General features: G+C 44.5%; 1 protein-coding gene across 2 annotated transcripts in view; it reads left to right on the plus strand.

Moving 5' to 3' along the window:
• CACNA1D (calcium voltage-gated channel subunit alpha1 D) overlaps positions 1-21,394 on the plus strand; it is a 1,031,608-nt gene that overhangs the window by 542,883 nt on the left and 467,331 nt on the right. For both annotated transcript variants that reach the window (XM_085624624.1, XM_085624625.1), the window contains exons 27-28: positions 713-914; positions 15,074-15,232. In XM_085624624.1, the coding sequence (XP_085480750.1) occupies positions 713-914; positions 15,074-15,232 (361 nt within the window). The remainder of the gene's footprint in view (positions 1-712; positions 915-15,073; positions 15,233-21,394) is intronic.

Here is a 21,394-nt window from a genome sequence, read left to right on the forward strand (position 1 = left end):
GGAGGCCCATCGATGCTGGTATCGACACTGCATTTTCTAGAGAGAGGATTTTGAGTTACTCATTTGTTGAGAAACCTATGATAAAGATTAGTACATGCTGGATGGTAGTGGCATGCCTTCTGGAGTTTATTTTCTCTAAACAAAAATCAGATGACCTAAACACACCGACGCCTACGGGATATTCTGCATTTTCCCAGCCTATGCCCATAGGCAAGTAAATTCAGTCACAGTTGCTTCATCCTCAATAGGGTGGATATGTTATCTCATTCCTCTGGTGGCCTCTAGGTGGATGGACACCAGGTCAGAGGTAATCACCGGTAGAGCAAATGAGGGCTCAGCCAGTGCAAACCTGGCACCGCCCCAGACTCTATGTAGAGCCATGGACCTCAAGTTTGATGAGTCTGGAGCACCACAGAGTAACAGTAGTGACCCTGCTCCATGAAACTCTAAATAAGGCCTATTTTCATGTTCAGTTTCAAGTTCAAATTTAGCCATCTAGGCCTTTTTCATCCTTGACTGCTACTGTACCAGCTGTAAAAGAGCAATAATGGCAGTCAAGAGTGCTCAACTATATTACTATATTCATTCTGCATATTCATTCTGCATGCGTAGACTTTAAAAATATATTTTTATAAATAAGCAACACTGTAGATAGTTGGTTGCCTACGTGTTTGTTTGGTGTGTTTGAATTGTGTGTTTTCTGCATTTTTAGACTACTTTACAGAGCCATTGACTCCAACGGAGAGAATGTCGGTCCAATCTATAACAACAGAGTGGAGATATCTATCTTCTTCATCATCTACATCATCATCATTGCATTTTTCATGATGAACATCTTCGTTGGTTTCGTCATTGTCACATTTCAGGAGCAAGGAGAAAAAGAATATAAGAACTGTGAGCTGGATAAGAACCAGGTGAAATATCCTTCATTTACCTCCTTTCAGCATTTTATTTTCTACATTTATTTAGTCATTCTGTTTTTGTCTCAAAAGAAAATGACAGAGATTTTTCACTTAATAAATGAAAATAGATATAAACAGGTACAAAGTGCATAGGTTGAAACGCCTGTAATGTCGCTCACCTTGCTTAGCCTCTTTCAGGTAAGGCACAAATTTCACACACCTGATCAATTTGAAAGGTTACAGTTTGGAAGAGTTCAAGTTCCAGTTCAGTAACCCCGGAACAATGCAAATATTTACAGCATCCCAGGAAAAATATACTTTTGCCAGCTGGAGCAGTCCCCATATACTGAAAGAGGCAATTTTCTGACCTTTTTCAGCAATTTGGCACCACTTCAAAATAGCATCCCCGGCTGCAGCCTTAACAAGACATATGGAAGTCATAACCGGTCAGGTCATGGGATACAGTATGGTGTAAGAGAAGGCAAACTTGGAAGAGATGGCACATAGGACAATAGAAATTACACCGTTTGACGCATAAGACCACATTTGCCTAAATCAGAGTTGCAGCCCTAGTCACTAGACACCCATCCTTCGCTGCAACCTTTTCTGGTCAATAGTGGCTGTTAAGAGTATTTAGGCATGACTCACACTGAGATCACTTGTGTGGCAACAGTGGTTGGTGTGACTCCTTGCAACTCGTATTAGTTCATACTTGGACTGACATTTGTTATTTCCCCCTGTTCAGTTCCCTCAATTCCCTTATTCCCTTTCCTGCTGTTCCTTATGACCTTCTTGCTTACCTTTTGTTGAGTTCGTATTTCCCATCCAGTCTCCCTGCCTCATGGTGCGACAGTGGTCTTAATATTCGGCTGTTGTGTTGGTTTCCTGGTACACAGAGTGCTAGTTACAGTCTGCCATCTGCTTGCACCCGGTGGAGGCCTAATCTTGATACTTCTGACTTGCTACGCTGTGCCTAGGAATCCACTCAGGACCTGCCAACTACCATGCTGTAGCAGTCTCTCTCTCTCTTTCCATTTCCTCATACCCGTATCCCATTAGCCTGGGACTTTTTCACCATCATTAGCCTCAGACAAGGGGATGATCCAACTTCTAGGGCGAGTGGGAGGGATTGGCTTTGACTCCATCATGCCCACAATATCAAGCACTTGCCTTGCCACTCTGCTCAGCAGAATACTTAATTGTATTCTGTGCCATTCGTTATTGCAACTCAATCACTGCCTTATTGTCAGGGCCAGCAACTCTGTCCCAAACAGTTTCTTATCACCATGCAAAGGTTTAAGTGAGGTCCATGTCCTTCATTTCTTAACCTCACCCGTATTCTATCTTCTTTCCCTCAACTGCAGATGTATATATAATGTATACTTTGCTATAGTACTGCCATCTATACAGGTATTCAGTGACTGCCATCTACGAATGCCGAAGCCCTTCTGCTGCCGGGCTTTGTCCCCGGTGGATGGTTGTGTACAGGCTACGCGCTATTGAGGCTGATCGTAAATAGGAGGTTCCGTGCAAAGAACTGTTGGATGTGGCATATGATCAAAAACCACCAGAAATTCACCGGAAAAAATTAAGGTTAAATGAAGTTATGGTTAGCTTTGATTGGAAGTTCTTAGTACACATTAAAAAAAACCTTAGGATTTCACTGAAGAAAGCCAAAGTTAAAGTGAAGGTATGGTCACAAACCAAAGCTAAAAAGCACTGAAATTCTTGCATCCCATCATTTACTGCTTCTGAACTTACATATGACATCACTGATGACATGGTAAATACAAGGGCCATTTTTTACCACTTGGTCCTTCAACCTTTGGGAGATACTGTTGCGGTATTTGTTCTATTTGCTAGAAGTCTGCGGTTAGAAGTGTCCATCAGAAAAACAAGTCACTTACCTTTGTTTACGCTATCTAACATGCCCTACCTCCTCCCTGTTTGGTGTAGGGGACATCTACACATAGTAGTAAGGTCCCAAACTAGAGTCTGGCACACTGTTGCCTACAGTTTGTCTACAATGATCCCCATTTGAGTGAACGGAATGTAAAATTTTAAGAAACCAATCACAGCACGCAGGTATGTTACCTATATCTTGCCTTGCTCCATCACTGTCTGAGTCCTTGCTGGAAGAATTTCACGGCTCCAGTCTGGCACCTGAGATATTTTACAAAGTGATGAATCTGCTGTTGGATTATCCACCAGAAAGAGAGTTAATGAAGATAAGTAACTTGTTCAACTATCCTGAGCCCTTGATAATCAAGGGTGATTTTACCTGCATTCTAAATCCTAAATTAGATGCATCTAACCTTAACTATAAGACAAGCCACGTAAGACTATAAAGAGCACTACTTGCTTTATGGAGGCACTAGGACTAAATAGTATTTGGAAGCTGGACAAGTTGCAAACCCGGAGCTATACTTTTTTCTCCATATCGTATCAGCATTGCTACACAATAGATTTATTCCTAACATGATTAGAACTTTTCTCAACTGTGTATTTTGCAATACAATCAATGGTGGAATTCAATCACTTTTCTGTTCTCTTAGTTTTACGGAGGCTCTAGTCCTCCTAAACTTGGAAAATTCTCAAAGTCCATCTTTGACCTTAATGATTGCAGTGATTAACAATCTATCCCATTAAATGTGAGGATTCTGGAGTAAAAACGTAAGGAGTCCCTCCCTCCCCATCAGTCTAGGTTGGGGGAACTTAAAAGCTTATAGTTGAGGACCCAAACAAATTTAATTGACGGCGGATTCGAAGGTGGAGAGGGATCAAGAAGCTTCCCTATAATTAAGATTCCCTTAATTAGCAAGCTGCTATTTACAAATAGAAAATGACAAAGCAATCTGAAACTAAGAAAGCTGCCAGGATATTGTCTTTATAGTCAATTAAATTTGTTGGCAAATTAAGGCCTTGCATGTGGTTGTTTTCGTTTTTGAAGGAGATGAAAAATCATTGCAACTACCTTCGCATATAGTAAAAAAACGTGAAAGTAAGACTCTAATGAAAAACTTGAAGAGATTAGATAATTAAACTACAATTTATACTGCCCAATTTCTGTAGGGCTTTAACCATACTATTCTTAGGTTTATTTTGACATATGTAACCAGGCATTGGCTAAACACTGCGGATCCGTATCTCCAGGAAATGGTCCTGCCCATACTAGAGAGTCCTGAAACAGATACTTGGTGAGCCACTATCTGTATCAGAAGTTATAGGAGGGATTACCACACTCCCTATGCAAACGAACCCAGCCCAGATGCTATGTGGAACAAAACTTTACAAACTCTTAGTAAACAACATTACTCCTTTATTTTGAAGCTGTCAAGTTGCACTAACCTTGTAATTCAGACCCAACAGGATCGATGATAGCGTCCATGTATCTACTTACCCACATCCACCTTATACTAACAACATATACATTAGTAGTAGATCTAGGGAAAGGAGATATGCTCAAGAGAGTGAAACAGAGACACTGGGTATTGTCACATTGTCTGACTACACAGCGAGGCTTGATCTGTACTGCAGGAATATTTATATCTAAGGACAAAAGAAGACCTTTAGTATGTTGTGGTATTGAGATTGAAAATTAACTGCTGATATTAAGTCTGATACACCTATTGACACGCTCTGTATTTCCACTCTCTATTTTTGCATGAAATTCAATATTTCACTTGAGCTGCAATGTAATTACAGTTAATCTGGATATGGTGACAGTGAAGAGCACTATGAGTTATTGTATATAATTTGCTAAAAGAGTGCCTTCAAAATTACTCAAAAACCTTTTGTGGTTCTGATTACATACAATGCAGTGGTTGGTCACTGTAACATGAAAGCAAGTTTGTCTATATCACGGTTTTCAACAATTGTGTGCTGTTTCTAATCAAAAACTTAATACAATAATTGTTATAAGAACAATAAATTATTTATATCAGATGTGAATCCACTGGCTTCGCTAGTAAATTAATATTGAGTTATCAATCCTAATGGATGTCTCTATCTCGAATGAACAAATGCAAATAGAGTCCATAATTCTAATGGATGATATCTTGTGAAAACTAGCAAAGTAAAACTTATGAATTCATAATCCTGATGGACTGCAATAAAATGACAAAGGCTGTTCAAGAATGAAAGGTAATGAAGTGAAGTGGAAACTAGTTAAATTTAGGACAGGACATGCAGAATGGGATTGGACATGCAACAAAGGGGGAAGACGAAAGGCAAAATGGAGAAAAGAGCTCAGCCACACCGGTAGATAATGATGATAAAGGTTAGAGGATAGATAACCTAGAGCAGCAGAGCAGAGCATAGACATGCAACTTCAAAGGGACCTAATGCACTAAAGAACTGTCAGGGAGCCTAAAAAGGCAAATTTAGTTATGCCATTCTCAGGCAGTTGGCCGTCTTTTTGCAAAATATGCAATTTCAAGTTTATTAAAGGTTTAATAATTTTTAATAATAATAGCCACAGATTTATTCCATCAGCTTACTTAACTCTGACACTTGAAGTCAGAACACCAGCAAGCAGTGGTTTCAAATATAAACAGTCACTAATTTTAAGTCACTGAATGTCATCATTCTGATAGTCCACCTGTGACTGAAACGGGGCGGGTAACCAGAAAAAGAGGGTGTAAAAGATCAAGCACATTGGAATGGAAACGATATTTCCAGTTACTAGCCCCAGTACGAATAAAGATGGTTCTCTTCCAGGGGATCCTCATCAATAGCCATAAGCACTGAATATTCCCGCCCATGTGCGGGGACCCCGGAGATAATAAAATTATATATGAAGAACATATATATACAGCTCTGTATATGTATACGCATATATTATTTTTTCCAAGCAAATGCAGCCCCCATAGAAGGCTAAACAATGTAGATACAATATCCAATAATGCACCATCGGTATAAAAATACACCTACATTTTTTTTTTTTTTTTTTTTTTAATGAGGTAACAAACTCATGATAAAGGAAAAAAGAACACTGTGCAAAACACAGATCCACCAAACATTGTTAGCCTGCAGGCTGCATTGCAATACAATACCATAGAGACTGAAAAGCCTTGTACAGGTAAAAACGGGCACCGTGCCTTTAAGGCAGCCCTGACTCCAATATCCCATCATGCCTCAGGGGTGACAGTTGGGTCAGTTGTTCTTTCCGGCTCCTTCTGTCAGGACCCTGGAACTCAGCTCTCTTCTTTTTTGACTTTTCAGTCAAGAATTGATACTTTTCTAGTAATTTTTTGGGCTTCCTCTGGTTAAAGTCTGTCAGGGAAGCGTATATCTGTGTTTTCTGACTAAATTTAACAACTTTTTCTGTCAGAAAAATGCCTTCTTTATTCATGCCGTGTCCATCCTGTGGCAAAAAGAAGGCCTCTTCAGACACACACAAGGTGTGTATCGTCTGCCTACCAGATTCTCACTCTCCGGCATCCTGCCGTCACTGCAAGGACCTTTCAAAGAGAACTTTGAAAGAGAGAGGGAGAATTAGGCTTTATGGCCTTTCGGAGCGGTCGACGTCGAAGCAGCTGGTCTCTGTCTGTTCTCCATCGGCGTCGGGCTCGGCGTCGAAGACTCCAGCGGCGGTATCGTCGCTGAGAGGTGAGGAGTCCAGGGGGAGTCATGCTTCCAAACGAAAGTCCACGTCGACGCTCGATCCGGCGGCGAAGCACATTTGTTCGTCGTCGGCTACTTCCACGTCAAGAAAACATCCTTCAACGTCGAAGGAGGCTCATTGCTGATCAACGTCGAGAAAACACCGTTCGACGTCAAGACATCGCTCAACGTCAAAATCGACACCAAGAGAGAAGTCGACGTCGCAGGAAGAGCACAGGCATTCGACGTCGAAATCAACATTGACGTCGAGGCAAAGATCGGTGTCAAAAGATCCTGCAAGATCGTCGACGTCGAGACATGATTCGCCGTCAAGAAAAAGACGATCCTCTTCGAAGGTGCTGTCGACGTCGAGGCAAAGATCATCGTCGCAACATTCGACATCGAGGCGGGTGCCTCTGTCGGAGTCGACGTCGAGGCGGGTGCCTCCGTCGGAGTCGACATCGAGGCGGGTGCCTCCGTCGGAGTCGACGTCGAGGCAGGAGCCTCCGTGGAAGTCGACGTCGAGGCAGGAGCCTCCGTCGAAGTCGACGTCGAGGCAGGAGCCTCCGTTGTCTAAGTTCTCCAGATCTTCGGAGAAGATGGTGACGTCGAGGCGAGATTCCCCGTTGGGTTCTAGACCTCCGTCCAGGACAAGCCCTCCGTCGACGACAAGGCTCTCGACGTCGAGGCAGGACACATCGCCGGTGATCCATTCGGCGTCGAGGTCCAGGTCTCCGGTGATAGGCCTATCACCTTCGAGACGGTCCCCCGAGGTGGGATACCAGGAGACGTCACACATTCGTCTGACTCTTGAGAAAGTATCAAGACGCAAATCTCCTCATAGGGTGATATATACCATGTCGGAGCACGATTCATCGCGTCCGATCTCCATTTCACCTTCGGCCTCTCAAGGCTCAAGATCAAGATCCGGATCACCGGAAGTGTTGGGTGTCTCTCCAGTTCCTCCGGTGGAGCATACATCTCAAGACGAGGGCCATGCTCTACCTCAGAGCCCCGTCAGGGAAATGCCTCAGAACTCTTCCATGATTCAGGCAGTTAAGGAGTCCTTAACAAGACTAAGGACTCTGGATCAAACATTACGACCAGCAAGATCCCATTCTCGATGAGGAGAATTGCAAGGGCGCTCACGCTCGCCCAGAAGGCGATCCAGGTCTACCTCTCAGAGGAGAGAATCAATCAGATCGGGGAGAAGGCGACGGAGGTCTCCTTCATCTTCCTTGTCAAGCCGTTCGTCCAGAAGGGATTACTCACCCACACTCACAGATACTCCACCATCTAGAGTGTCGCCAGTGGACGACATCACCACGTTTCAAGATGTGCTGTGCAGAGGGGCAACTAAGTGGAACATTGCCATGCCTGTTCAAGAAACCACCTCTTCTGTCATCTTCGAGACCCTTCATGAGAGAGCGGTGTTTCGTCCATTGTTGCCTTTAGTCCCTGGGCTGCTTAAACCAGTAATGGACATCTTCCTAACGCCAGCGACTATCAAATCCGCGCCGGCGCGGATTCTTAAAAAATATCGTCCAGCCCCCGAGGATACTCTGTTTCTCAAGGCGGACCCTCCACCGGACTCGGTGATTACAGCTGCTGCCAGAAAAACGCATTCAGTGGTGTCATCATCCACAGTGCCGCCGGATAAGGACAGTAAATCGCAAGACTCTTGGGGCAGAAGAGTATGTGGCTCGGCGGCCTCGAGTCTGAAAGTGGCTAGTGCCTCAGCGCTTCTGGGGCGCTACGACTGATCACTATGGGATTCCCTGGCGCGATTTATAGAAAAAGTGCCTTCCGAAGACAGAAAGGACTTCGAAGAGATCCTGCACGAGGGCAGTCTAGTTTCAAACCAAGTGATCAGCGCAGCAGCGGATGGAGCAACGTTGGCAGCGCACTCATATGCTCACGGGATTTGTGCCAGAAGATCCTCTTGGCTGAGGCTGACAGCTTTGAAACCTGAAGCACAGGCAAGAATTCTGAATCTGCCTTTCTCGGGTAGTTCGCTTTTCGGTTCTCATGCGGTCGACGAAATGGCTCGGATGAAGTCAGAACTTGACACCATGAAAGCCGTGGGCCTAGAGAAATGGAAAGAATTCCGTCGCCGTAGGGGAACCGACAGGCGTAGCTACCAGCAGAGGGTTCAAACCCCTCACTGGCAGAAAAACCAAGATCAACAAGGGCAAAAGAAACAGCAATTTCAGTCCTGTAGATCATCCAGGGGACATGGAAATAACCGCCAGGCCGGCGGTGGAAACAAGGCTCAAGGAAAGCAATGAGAGCCTGCTTCCTCCAATGCCGTCCACCGCTCCGGCGGCAATCCATCACAAAGGACAAATGGGTTCTGAATATACTGCAACATGGATACTCGCTTCGTTTCCGGAGCCCTCCTCCCTCGATCCACCCTGTACAATCATCTCAACACCTCAAGATGTTAAGAGAGGAAGTAGCGACCCTTCTGCTCAAATCAGCAATAGAAAAAGTCCCCAGGGCGCATAGAGGAAGAGGAGTCTACTCCAGATATTTTTCTAATCCAAAAAAGAAATGCAAAAGCAGAGTTCAGACCCATCTTGGACTTACGGACACTAAACAAGCATATCAAAAGGGAAAAGTTTTGCATGCTTGCGCTTCACCAGATATATCCGCATCTCCGGCAAGGCGATTGGATGTCCTCGCTGGATCTGCAAGACGCGTACTTTCATTTTCCCATCGTACAGAGTCATCGGAAATTCCTAAGGTTCGTGGTGGGAACCTCTCACTGTCAATTCAAGGTCCTACCATTTGGCCTGAAATCGTCCCCTCGAGTATTTACAAAATGCATGGCAGTAGTAGCGGCTGCACTGAGGCGCGCAGGAGTCTTCGTCTATCCCTATCTAGACGATTGGCTGATAAAAGGACCATCGCTTCAGAGTGTACACTCACAGCTGGAACGCAGCCTGACCCTGTGTCACAGATTGGGGCTCAGGGTGAACTTCAAGAAATCCAACTTCACACCAACCCAAAGGATACACTACCTCGGTGCAACTATAGACTCCGCAGTAGGAAAAGTGTTTCCTTCGGAGGAGAGACGGTCATCCCTGATCCACAAAGGCAAGCAGATTATGACCAACAAGCTCTCTACAGCGCGACAGATTTCGTCTCTGCTAGGGGCCATGGCATCCTGCATATTCCTGGTGCCCAATGCCAGGTTGAGGATGCGTCCTCTCCAACAAGATCTGGAGGACAAATGGGACCAAAGGAATTCACTGTGGGAGGAACCAGTCTGTCTTTCCTCAGCGGCCAGGCAGTCAATCAAGTGGTGGTTGAAGCCACTCAATCTACAGGTGGGGCTTCCTTTTCATCAAGAACCCCCATCTCAGACGCTGATCACCGACGCATCCCTGCAGGGTTGGGGTGCGCATCTGGGATCCCTACAGACTCAAGGACGGTGGTCAAGCAGCGAAAGGTTGTACCACATCAACATGCTAGAACTCAGGGCAGTCCACCTAGCCCTCAAAGCATTCCTGCCCGCTATCAGGACGAGTCCCATTCTAGTACAAACGGACAATACCACCACAATGTACTACCTGAACAAACAGGGGGGTTCTCGATCCAGGACGCTCTCGCTGGAGGCTCAGTCCCTGTGGCACTGGAGCCTAGCAAGGAACATTTCAATAAAGGCGGTGCACCTGTCAGGAGAGCTCAACGTAAAAGCGGACTTGCTCAGTCGTCATTTTCAAGATCCAGACGACTGGGTACTCAACGACGAGGTGCTAGAGGGCATCTTCAAGGAGTGGGGACGTCCGCAAATAGATCTCTTCGCGGACGAACACAACACGAAATGCCGAGGCTTCGCCTCAAGATACCATCGACCAGGATCCATAGGGAATGCCCTTTTGATCGATTGGTCAATGACATTTGTGTACGCCTTTCCCCCGCTCCCGCTGATCCCCAAGGTGGTGACCAAGCTGCAACACTCGTCTGCCAAGATGATCCTCATAGCGCCGGACTGGCCGAGGCAGTGGTGGTACACGGATCTCCTCCACATGTCGACCTCACAAGCGCCTGCCATGCAGACCGAACTTGTTAACCAAGATGCAGGGGAAGATTTACCATCCCAGTCTTCCCTCGCTCAGCTTAACAGCATGGCTCCTGAAGTCCTCCAGTATGGCCATTTAAACCTTCCTCAGGATTGTATGACCATACTGAAGGAGGCTAGGAGGCCTTCTACAAGACACTTTTATTTCTGTAACTGGAAGAGGTTTTATGTATGGTGTATGCAACATCAGTATAACCCTACAAAATGTCAGGAGGAAGTGATTTTGCCTTATCTCCTTCACTTAGCCAGACTGCGGTTGAAATTTTCATCCATTAAAGTTCACCTAGCGGCCATTACAGCATATAAGCGCTCCCCTTCGCAGCTTCATTCTTCAAGCTGTAGGTGGTTAAGGATTTTTTGCAGGGGCTCTAAAAGGTTTACCCCCCAGTAAGGCCTCCCTCGCCTTCTTGGGAGCTGAACTTGGTTCTATCAAAACTTATGAGTTCACCTTTCGAGCCCATACATAAAGCTACTTTACAGCACCTTACGTGGAAAACAGCTTTTTTAATAGCTATCACTTCAGCACGTAGGGTGAGTGAAATACAGGCCCTCTGTTCTAAAGAGCCCTACACTATTTTTCATCTGAATAGGGTAGTGATGAGAACTCATCCATCTTTTTTACCAAAGGTGGTGTCAGATTTTCATGTTAATCAGACTATCTCCTTACCTACCTTTTTTCCCAACCCCTCATCGCCAGCTGAGAGGGCGTTGCACTCTTTAGATGTTAAGCGGGTTCTAAAGTTCTATCTAGATAGGACTAAGGCTGTCAGGAAGGCTGACCACTTATTTGTTAACTATGGTGCTGTTCGCACAGGTTTTGCTGCATCTAAGCGTTCCATTGCTAGGTGGATTGTGTCAGCCATTAAATTGGCTTATCAGCTGGCGCAGAAGCCACTGGTCGCTCGACCTAAAGTGCACTCCACAAGAGAAAAGGTGGCTACTGCTGCTTTTCTCAATAATGTCCCACTCTCCGAGATCTGCAAGGCAGCCACTTGGAGATCTGTCCACACATTTACGAGGCATTATTGTCTGGACTCGGACACCAGAGCAGACACTCAAGTAGGACAAGCCTCCTTGAGGAATCTGTTCAATAACTGAATTTGTCAATGGTTTATTACTCCATGTATAGTGCAGTTCTCAGTTGCCTGCAGGTGGAAGGTGGGCTTGCTATTCTATTCAGTGCTTATGACTATTGATGAGGATCCCCTGGAAGAGAAGGATAAGTTACTTACCTGTAATCCTAGTTCTCTTCCAGGGGTATCCTCATCAAAGTCATAAGCAACCCACCCGCCTCCCCAGGCAATTATGAGGTTTGTATTATTTAACATGGAGGAAATATATCTTTGAGTGTAGGACTACAGTCCCGCAAAGAACAACTGACCCAACTTTCACCCCTGAGGCATGATGGGATATTGGAGTCAGGGCTGCCGTCGAGGCACGGTGCCAGTTTTTACCTGTACTAGGCTTTTCAGTCTCTATGGTATTGTATTGCAATGCAGCCTGCAGGCTAACAATGTTTGGTGGATCTGTGTTTTGCACAGTGTTCTTTTTTCATTTATCATGAGTTTGTTACCTCATTAAAAAAAAAAAAGAGATTTAGGTGTATTTTTATACCTATGGTGCATTATTGGATAATTGTATCTACATTGTTTAGCCTTCTATGGGGGCTGCATTTGCTTGGAAAAAATAAAATATGCGTATACATATACAGAGCTGTATATATATGTTCTTCATATATAATTTTATTATTTCCGGGGTCCCCTCACATGGGCGGGAATATTCAGTGCTTATGACTTTGATGAGGATACCCCTGGAAGAGAACTAGGATTACAGGTAAGTGACTTATCCATCCAGGCCACAATAGCCTCTCTGGACCATATCCTCTTCACTGCACTCAACAAGCATAGTCCAAGTTCCTCCTGTTCTACACATGACCTTTTCATGGAATGCCCTAGCTGGTTCCACTTGGGTGAAGGAGTATCCCTTCTCCTGATACTGCACCCTATTCCTTGCTTCCTGGGCGAGGTTCAAATTTGAATGCTTTTCAATTCTCTCCTAATGGCTGGTGGGACCTTTTAGTTTCTAATGTTGTGGGCTGAGGTCAGGGAATGGTTAAAACAGAGCAAAACGTCTTTCGCCGTAATTGCATTTCTCAGATTCATGTCCCATTGATTGTCAGAACAAATCTTTGATCATTCTGCCTTCAATATACTTCCCTAACCTTGATCCCGTCCCAGTAAGCCTATAGATTTGATTTGTCTCGTTTCGAGGAGGCCCACTTCACCATAGGTCCTGCAAAGTGGTCACAGAATAGTCAACCTCGTCCTACAGATCACAGAACTCTGTCAGGTTCAGGGACCCACTTCAGGTTATCCAGGATTTCTATCTTGGAGTACTTCTGCGAGATGTTTCCTCCAAGGCATCTCTGGCAGTGTCAACTTTCCATGTAGAAGAGGTCAGGCCACTAACCTTCCATTCCAAAGTGTCTTATCTCGTTTCCATCTTTCCTTGGGACTGCTCATGTTTGCAACTGCCTCGTACATGCTCTGCAGCTCTCGCTTCAGTGTCTGCAATGCTGTTGAAATATCTTCAGTTTTCACATTAAGGTCTGCATGAAGCGAAGTGTATTTATGGATTTAAGTGTATACCATCTGTCTATGTGAGAGCTTCTATGTCTGCGAAGTAGACACTCTTTGGCCTCTACATTGCACAGTGTTCTCAGTTTGAAGAACCATTTCATGTTGACTGAATGTTAGAGTAGTGTTAGCTATGATCATTATTCATCAAAGCTCAAAGTCTCTTTAAATCCCCTTTAAAATATTTTATGAAAAATGATTACCTCTACTTGTTCATATCCTGAATAAAAGAGGCTTTTTGGCAAAACACTTGTTGGAAAGCCGTAACATCTATTTCTCTAATATACCTTTTTTAATTACAGCAAATAGGGCACCATTATATAAAGTTGATCAAAGAGTAGATGACTGATGCATTATCTCCCTAACTACCATTTTTTGGACAAGATGGCTTATGCTTTCTTGCTTATACCCAATCGACAGAAGCTTATTTTAGGAGGCCGTTGAAATAGTTTTGAGTCTGATCTACAGACAGGCACAGCAACCTTATATATTCTGGCAAATGTCATCATTATTATCTCTTGCAAACTGTCTTCCTATTATCCCCATATGTATGCACTGTCACTAAAAAGCCTGGTTTTGTTTATGTACTGTTATAAAGCATTTTACCATTAGACATATCTTCATCATTATAACAATTTACACACATTTTTCTCCTTCTCAACCTTTACTTTTGATTTCAAATCAATACTGAATGACTACCTGACCTCTTAATGCTTATCTTGGCTTAGTTAAAAAAAATTGCTTTTTCTTCTAATTCTAAACCTAAGCATCATCCAAATCCTATTCTATTTCCCACTGACCTTAACCCGAAAAGGGGATGTACTATTCAACTCTACTTTTAGTATGAAATCGATTTTTACATCAACCGTTACAGCAGCCAGGTACCAAGTATTTAACATTTGCTAAATGTTTTCCAACATCCCCTTCTACATGATGAAAGCACTAAAATACTTCAACACCACGTAGTATTCTTATCTCAGTTCCCTTTTCTGCCATTGGAGAAAGTTTAAACTTAGCTACAATAATTTCAAGAATTCCACAAACATCTCACTATTGTCACCAAGTCAGCTGGTTGTCCGCAAATAATAGGGCTATATACAAACTACTTAGTTTGGTATTTAAAATCATACACCACCTACCCCCAGCTATCTGCTACAAATTCTATACAGAAATGTCCTCCACGCACCCTTGTAACCAAAATCTCCTTGCCTTTTCTTGCCTCAGTGCCCTGCCTCCCGGTTTTGCTTATTCTTTGCAGCTACTTCGTCTCTTCCACAGGAATAGGCTCTCTGCTGAGCTGCACCACTACTCCTCTTTTTATTTATTTTTATTTCTTTCAAACCTTACAGCCACACTGGCTTAGATTGGAAAGTGGAAAGAACTAGCATTTTTATATTCTCCTGTATGCTCCTAGATTTCCCTTATGGCCCATGATGCGAACACATCGATGTGCGGATATCTATATTTTCCAGTGGTCTGAGTAGTCTGTTGTTAAATGCCACACTCATATCTAGTGTGCCTACTTTTCTGTTCCATTACTCTGCCTCAGCATTGAACTATCTTTTTGTCTGCATAAAGCAAGTGCTATTGTTCCACCTGTATTTTGTTTGTACCACTTTGAAATGTAGTGCCCCATATCAAGGGTCCGTAAGCAGAATCACATTGTCACATGTAACAAAATCATGTTTTACCAGCATGTCCCTTGAGAAGGGACAGCAACTCTGTCAATAGCTCTGCGGCACCTGAAGGCATATTATGTGCTTTACAAAATCACTGCAGTAAATCAATAAATGCATTTTTGTTCAAAAGTACACTCACATTGCTTAATTTTTTTTCTTTTACAGCGCCAATGTGTAGAGTATGCGTTGAAGGCACGCCCTCTGCGTAGATACATTCCAAAAAACCCCTACCAGTACAAATTCTGGTATGTGGTGAACTCCACTGGCTTTGAATACATTATGTTTGTTCTCATCATGCTGAACACACTCTGTTTGGCTATGCAGGTAGGCCCCTCCGCAAACTCATGATTTAAAAGTTGTTACTTAATTGAATGGTAATTTGCAAACATTGTAAACTTCTGTTCTCGCCCATGGGAAAAATAATATATATGAAATTACACTCAAGCTATTTTACTTATCAGTTTTTCTTTTTTCTTTTATGTTAATACTGGTTTTACAGCAATTAGTTGTTTTCTAATAGTATACCTTTTATCATTTTATATTCAAACCTCACTAAAGGGAGACACCTTTGAGTATGAGATACTTTGATAGAGAACCATGTTGTAGATCCGTCAATAGCCCCTACCACCACTAACTATCTACGCTGTTGAGCACGGGAACTTGCCTCTGGAAATAGATATTAAGGAGAGAAACAGGGAAGGGAGCGAGAGAGAAATCCTGGAATGGCGCCCAAACTTCTTCAAGGTTCATCTTTTTCAAGTGATATCACCACTTTGTGTAGATATTATGCATTGGGTAGATCGACACCGGCTGAAAGGCTGAGGGAAGAAGGTAAGTAAGGAGTCAAGCCAGAAAACAAACAATATAGCACAGATGGAATTATGCTTTCTATTTCTAGCAGTGGGTGGTGCTGGTATGAGCCTGAAACTGACAAGGATATATGCAGAAGGCCCCAGAACGCTGAAGCAACACACCAGCAAGACTCTACAGAAAATGGGGAAAGACAACACAACACAAGGCACAGCGAAACTGGAACAAAGAGGAAAACCGAGGGAACCGAAAAGGGAAGTAAAACAACGAATATGGGGGGAACCCAATAAAGAGTGTGAACTAGTACTTGAGTGAAACAGCAGTGCATTCATGCAATATATTGTCCAGCAAGTCTAACGGTCTGCATGTGCCTAACTAGTGCTCGACCTCTCTTCACCTCAGAGTGACCTAAACCCATGGAGTGAACTACTGCTACACTAAAGGTAGTATTCTAGTGTGTCAGCCTTTCATAACATCCACTGGCCCATTCTCCAACTTCTCCAGCCTCCTTGCTCCTCCTATTTATTCTGAATTCTCACAGCCCCCTCCACCCCAATCCCCCTCTCCTCCCCCCACTGCACTGCAACTTGAGGTCTGCAACTTTTCTATAGTTTATAACCGCTATTTCAGTTCTAAAGTTTCTAAACCATTGATAGATATGGTTAGAAATCGCTTTTAGGCAGGGATGCCTACATCCTGCCCCTTCCAAACAGCAAATCCTTATCCATTTCTAAACCCATTTTAGGGGTCAGAAAAAAGGTATTGACTCCTAAAATGGGTATAGTGCATTACAAAAAGCATTTTTGCAGTTGTAAACACTGAATCCGAGCATTTGTGGCCAAAAACATACTTCATACATCTGGCCACCAGCTCCTTCCCTACCCCTTGTAAAGCTGTAAGCTGCCGGCTGCACGTTACCAATAATGTCCTGTGACAAAAATTGTGGCCTCCTTTACTGAACGCCACAATTGGTCTGTTGAGCATGGGCACCTACTGTGGTAGGGAATAGGATAACCTCACAGCACCGACAAAACCACTATGTGAGCATAGACATGGTAATCTGATCAACAACAAGCGTTTGAAAAAAAAAGAAGTCGGCCCCGTCAGCAGAGACCACAATGAAGTATTATGACCCCACCAAGCCAACTGAACCTCTAGTTGGTGCCAGCCCTACTGGGCTCGGGCTGTTCTAATGTAAAATCAACATAAAGATGTCAGGGCCCCAGTTGCCTATGACAGTCGGGCACTAACGGAAACCAATCAGAGGTACTCTCAGATAGAATGAGAAGCCATTACAGTATTGTGGGACTGCAGACATTTCCATCTGTACTTCTATGGAAACACATACCACTGTTTCGAGGTCAAAGTCAAAACAACTGCCGCAAATTAAGATATGGATCCTGCAGGTACAAGAGTACATGTTAGAGGTGAGATACCAACCTGGGCAGGACAATCCAGCTGACTATCTTGCCAGGAGATGGCCCGTGACACTGAAGAGTATGTCCGCATGGTGGTAGATGGCTCCTGGCCCAAACATTCACAGTAACTGGCATCTGTAAGCTTCACGAGGATTAATGCTTTCAACATGTACAGAAATCTATCAAAAACAACTACTGGTGGCCAGCCATGAAGGAGTAGTCAAGTCAGAGGCCAGAGGCCCGTAGGCATATTCAAGCAATGCACAACATCTGTGAAGACCTGTCGTTAGTGGAAGATAGCCTCGTTCTCCGAGGAGACTGCATAGTCGTGCCATCTCGACTAATACCACTGCTTTTGCAAGCTGTCCACCTCACCCATCAGGGTGAGATCAATCATCAAGACATAGATGAAGCTCAGGTGGAAGGTTCTGGTTCCACCCATGTTGATCATACCAGAAGAAACTCTCACAACACCATGGATCCAACTGAGTGCTGATTTTGCTTCTCTACCTGGAGGCCAACACCTCCTTGTTGTAGCCCAGCTTAGAAGGTATCTAGAAGTGGAACTAGTATCCTCCATGTCTGTGTAAGAAGTGATACCAAAACTTGAGAAAATGTTTGCCACTCATGCCATCTCAATAGAAATCAAGACGGACTTTGGACTGCCTTTTTATGGTCAAGAACAGGCGCTCTGCCTCAGCTCCTTAGGTGTTGTGCTTCCCTCCAAGCAAACGGGGAAGCACAAACATTCATGTGGATAATTAATAAAGTAATCAGAATTGCAGAGATGGACAATGACCGCAGTGAATGGTCCATCTACAAATTGCTAAAAGACTACCATAACACTCTGCAAGTCACCACAAAGATACTTCCTGTTGCTATGCTGGGTCGGAGACAAATAAGGGAATGTGTCCCAAGTTAATCATCGTGGGTTCACTCCGTTGACACTCCTGAAGCCATTCAGGACAATGATGCTGGAAGCTGATGCAGCATCATTGTTTTTGCTAGCAGTCCGTCTTTTGTCGTTGATTACCCAGTTTTGCTGTGTACCCATAGAGGTGAAGGAAAGTTAATCCCAAGTTTTGAGCCGCACCCATGGTACATTACAGATGTGAGTGGCACCATGATAACTGAAACTCGAGGAGGTGCTTACATTATGCAAAACATCTATTTCAAAAAGATTTCCATACAAGCCTCTCACTGCCTATGTCTCCACCGGTCCCTGATGACAATTGTGTGAGCTCTCCCATTGGCACAGAACTGGTACCTCTCATTCCTGCAGAAGTTGAAGTGCGAACCATGCCGAGTCAGCTGCCTATTCAAAACTCAGCATCTGGTCCCTACGGTGACAATCCACGAGGTGGTCGATATCCGTATTAGCTGAGTCCGAACCCAACCCCAGCGGCACAGAGACAATAAACACTAACAGCTAAGATGGCTCCGTCACAAAGATTGATCATACCCATCGTTACTCTAAAGTTTCTCTCTCTCTCTCTCTCGCTCTATCTCTCTCTCTTTTTCTCTCTCTCTCTCTCTCTCTCTCTCTCTCTCTCTCTCTCTCTCTCTCTCTCTCTCTCTCTCTCTCTCTCCCTCTCTCTCCCTCTCTCTAGCTCTCTCTATATCTCTCTCTTTCTCTCTCTCTATCTCTTTCTGTATTGTGTTCTTACTATAAGGTATGATCTTATCTAAATGTTAGGAGGAACATAATGTCTTATGACGATAATTGTGGCTGCCCCTGCTGGACACAACCAATGGTCTCTCATAAGTGTGTAGTTGTCAGCTGTATGAATAGGTCAGCACATGAATGGCCATAGAAGTGTGTATGTGTTTCTGTTCTGCCCATCGCCATGTCAGCCCATCGCGCGTCAGCTAAGCTCCTGGGGAACCACAACCGTTACTGTCTCATGCTGAAGAGTGATATTTACAACTTAAGTGGTCTTTCAAGGGGTGCTGGCTTCTGAATATTTCCGCGTCTACTCACCATAGCCCAGTACAGGGCCTACTGCAGGTCCAGCGTGCAGTTAATGGAGTGCAACTTGTGAGATCTTATGTGCCTACTGGGTATCAGAGCACAAAAGGTAGTGTTGTAAATAGGAACTGTATGACTCTCGGTGCCGGAGTGCACCAAATATGCTGCTCCTGTGTCATGCCATGCATGGGGGTCTGAGTTGTTATTATGATGGGCCCCATTGTGAGTGGTGCTGGGTAAAGAGGGAAAACGAGCAAGGGACACCATCTGACTAACTGACTGTTAGACCTGGCATCTTTGGCGTGGTTTCCCCAGACTTTTTGCCTCTACCTCCTATATTTTTGACGCTGTGCTGAACTTCCTTTTTTGTGGTTTAGATGCTTTGGGCACTTTGCCACTGCTGATCAGTGTCAAAGTGCAAGTGCTCCCTAGGTAAATTCTTATTGTAATTGGTTATCTATGATTGGCATATTTGTATTACCAGGAAGTCCCTAGTAAAGTGCACCAAGTGTGCCAGGGCTGGTGATTCAAATGCTACTAGTGGGCCTGCAGCATTGATTGTGCCACCCACATGAGTAGCCCTAAAATGGTGTCTCAGGCCTGCCACCGCAGTGCCTGTACGCAGTCTGTGAACTGCCATGCTGACCTGGCCAGTGTCCCCACTGACCAGGTCTAACCCTTCCCTTTCTGTACACACTGGACAACCCTCTAGAAGGCCCAAGGTACCCCCCTAGGCAGGGTGCAGTGTACATGAAAGGTAGAGCATGTACTAGTGTGTGCGACATGCCTGGTAGTGAATTACAGCCATTTTAGTTTTTCACTATTGAAGGGCTATCTTGTCCATAGGCTATAATGAGGGATGCTGGGTATAAGGTTTACCTGCATATCTTCCCATAGGAGCAAGATAGAAAATAAAAGTCTGGTATCCCTGAACTCAGAATTTAATAACACATCTTTTTAGAAGGATGGTTTTTAAATCCAGTGTTTGAAAACAGCACTTTATAGAAAGTGGCTGTTTTCTTGTCTAACCTTTCTATGTGCTTCTGCCTTTTTGTGAATTGGCTGTCTGGAGTTGGGGTGACAGGTCTGGGAAATTCCAGGAAGCAGGGTGAGTCAGCGAAGGGCTGAATGGAGCTATCTGCATTCGGAGTAGTGGAAGGAGTTGCACCTGGGACCTGAATAGGGCTGTGCCTGCCTTCCACAATGCTGGCTCCACCTCCTGCTGAGCGGCTGACGACCTTGCCCCTCTCTCTCAAAGGAAGATGGTGCCCACTGACAGAATCCACCCAGAACTGGGTTTTGCTGGGCTCAGAGCCCTCCTGCACAAAGGGAACAAAGACTTTTTGGGGAATAAGTACAGGACCACAAACCCCTGAACTTTAGACTTCTACAACCAAGGGGAACCTCTGCCGGAAGAAGGACAGCTTGAGGAAATATGAATTTTTATGATCGATTGTGTCCCCTATCTTAGACCCCAACGGCTCCATGTACATGCTACAAGTACATGTATGTTCCCTCCACTTCAAGCTATGAAGACGCAAATACATATGTGTCCAACGTCAACATGTCCTCTTTCAGATCCGCCATGAATGGGTCGAATATTCCGTTCCTAAGTATGCCTTGCCACCGTCTTTAAATGGTATACTTTTCACGTTTTTCAGCTCTGGCAAGGTAGGCCCTGAATTCTGCCATCGAGCTTTTCCTGCCTTCTGCCTCTGAATGCTCCAGCCTGGACCTGTATCTGTATCCATGACCTTTGTCTTACTTCCTGCGCGGCTAACGGTGCCTGGCCCGGCCTGTTGCCTGCCAAAGACTGTATTCAGCCTTCAAGTTATCTGCTCCGCTCCTCGAGAAATGCATTCCTGTCTAGTAGTTTAGGTAAACATCCTTCCAGCTACAGAGCAAAGGGCCCGGCCTTACTGTCCCCGTGCAAGTAATTCATGGTTTTTGTTGCCATGGTAGGCCCATGCCCCCTCGCATCTCATGTAGACACGTAGACGCTTATACACGCACTAGCAGTCAGTATAGGATAGCCTCTGCCTGAGAGACCTTTCCTTCCAGATAATACAGTTCCTTAAACACAAGATATTAGATACGATTTGGGATTAGGTTGTTCTGACATCCCAGACTTCTGTCTCCTCATGTAGGGCTAAATGTCAAGTCCCCTTCACTCTCCAGTTACACGTCAATCACACGTCATGCTACTGTGCGCGCATCTCTGCCAAGTATTTCTGCTGATTTTGCAGGATTCTCTTATGGATCCACCCACTTGTGTCATCATCATAATGA

This window comes from Triturus cristatus, chromosome 9 (genome assembly GCF_964204655.1).
Source record: "Triturus cristatus chromosome 9, aTriCri1.1, whole genome shotgun sequence".
NCBI classification, from domain to species: domain Eukaryota; kingdom Metazoa; phylum Chordata; class Amphibia; order Caudata; family Salamandridae; genus Triturus; species Triturus cristatus.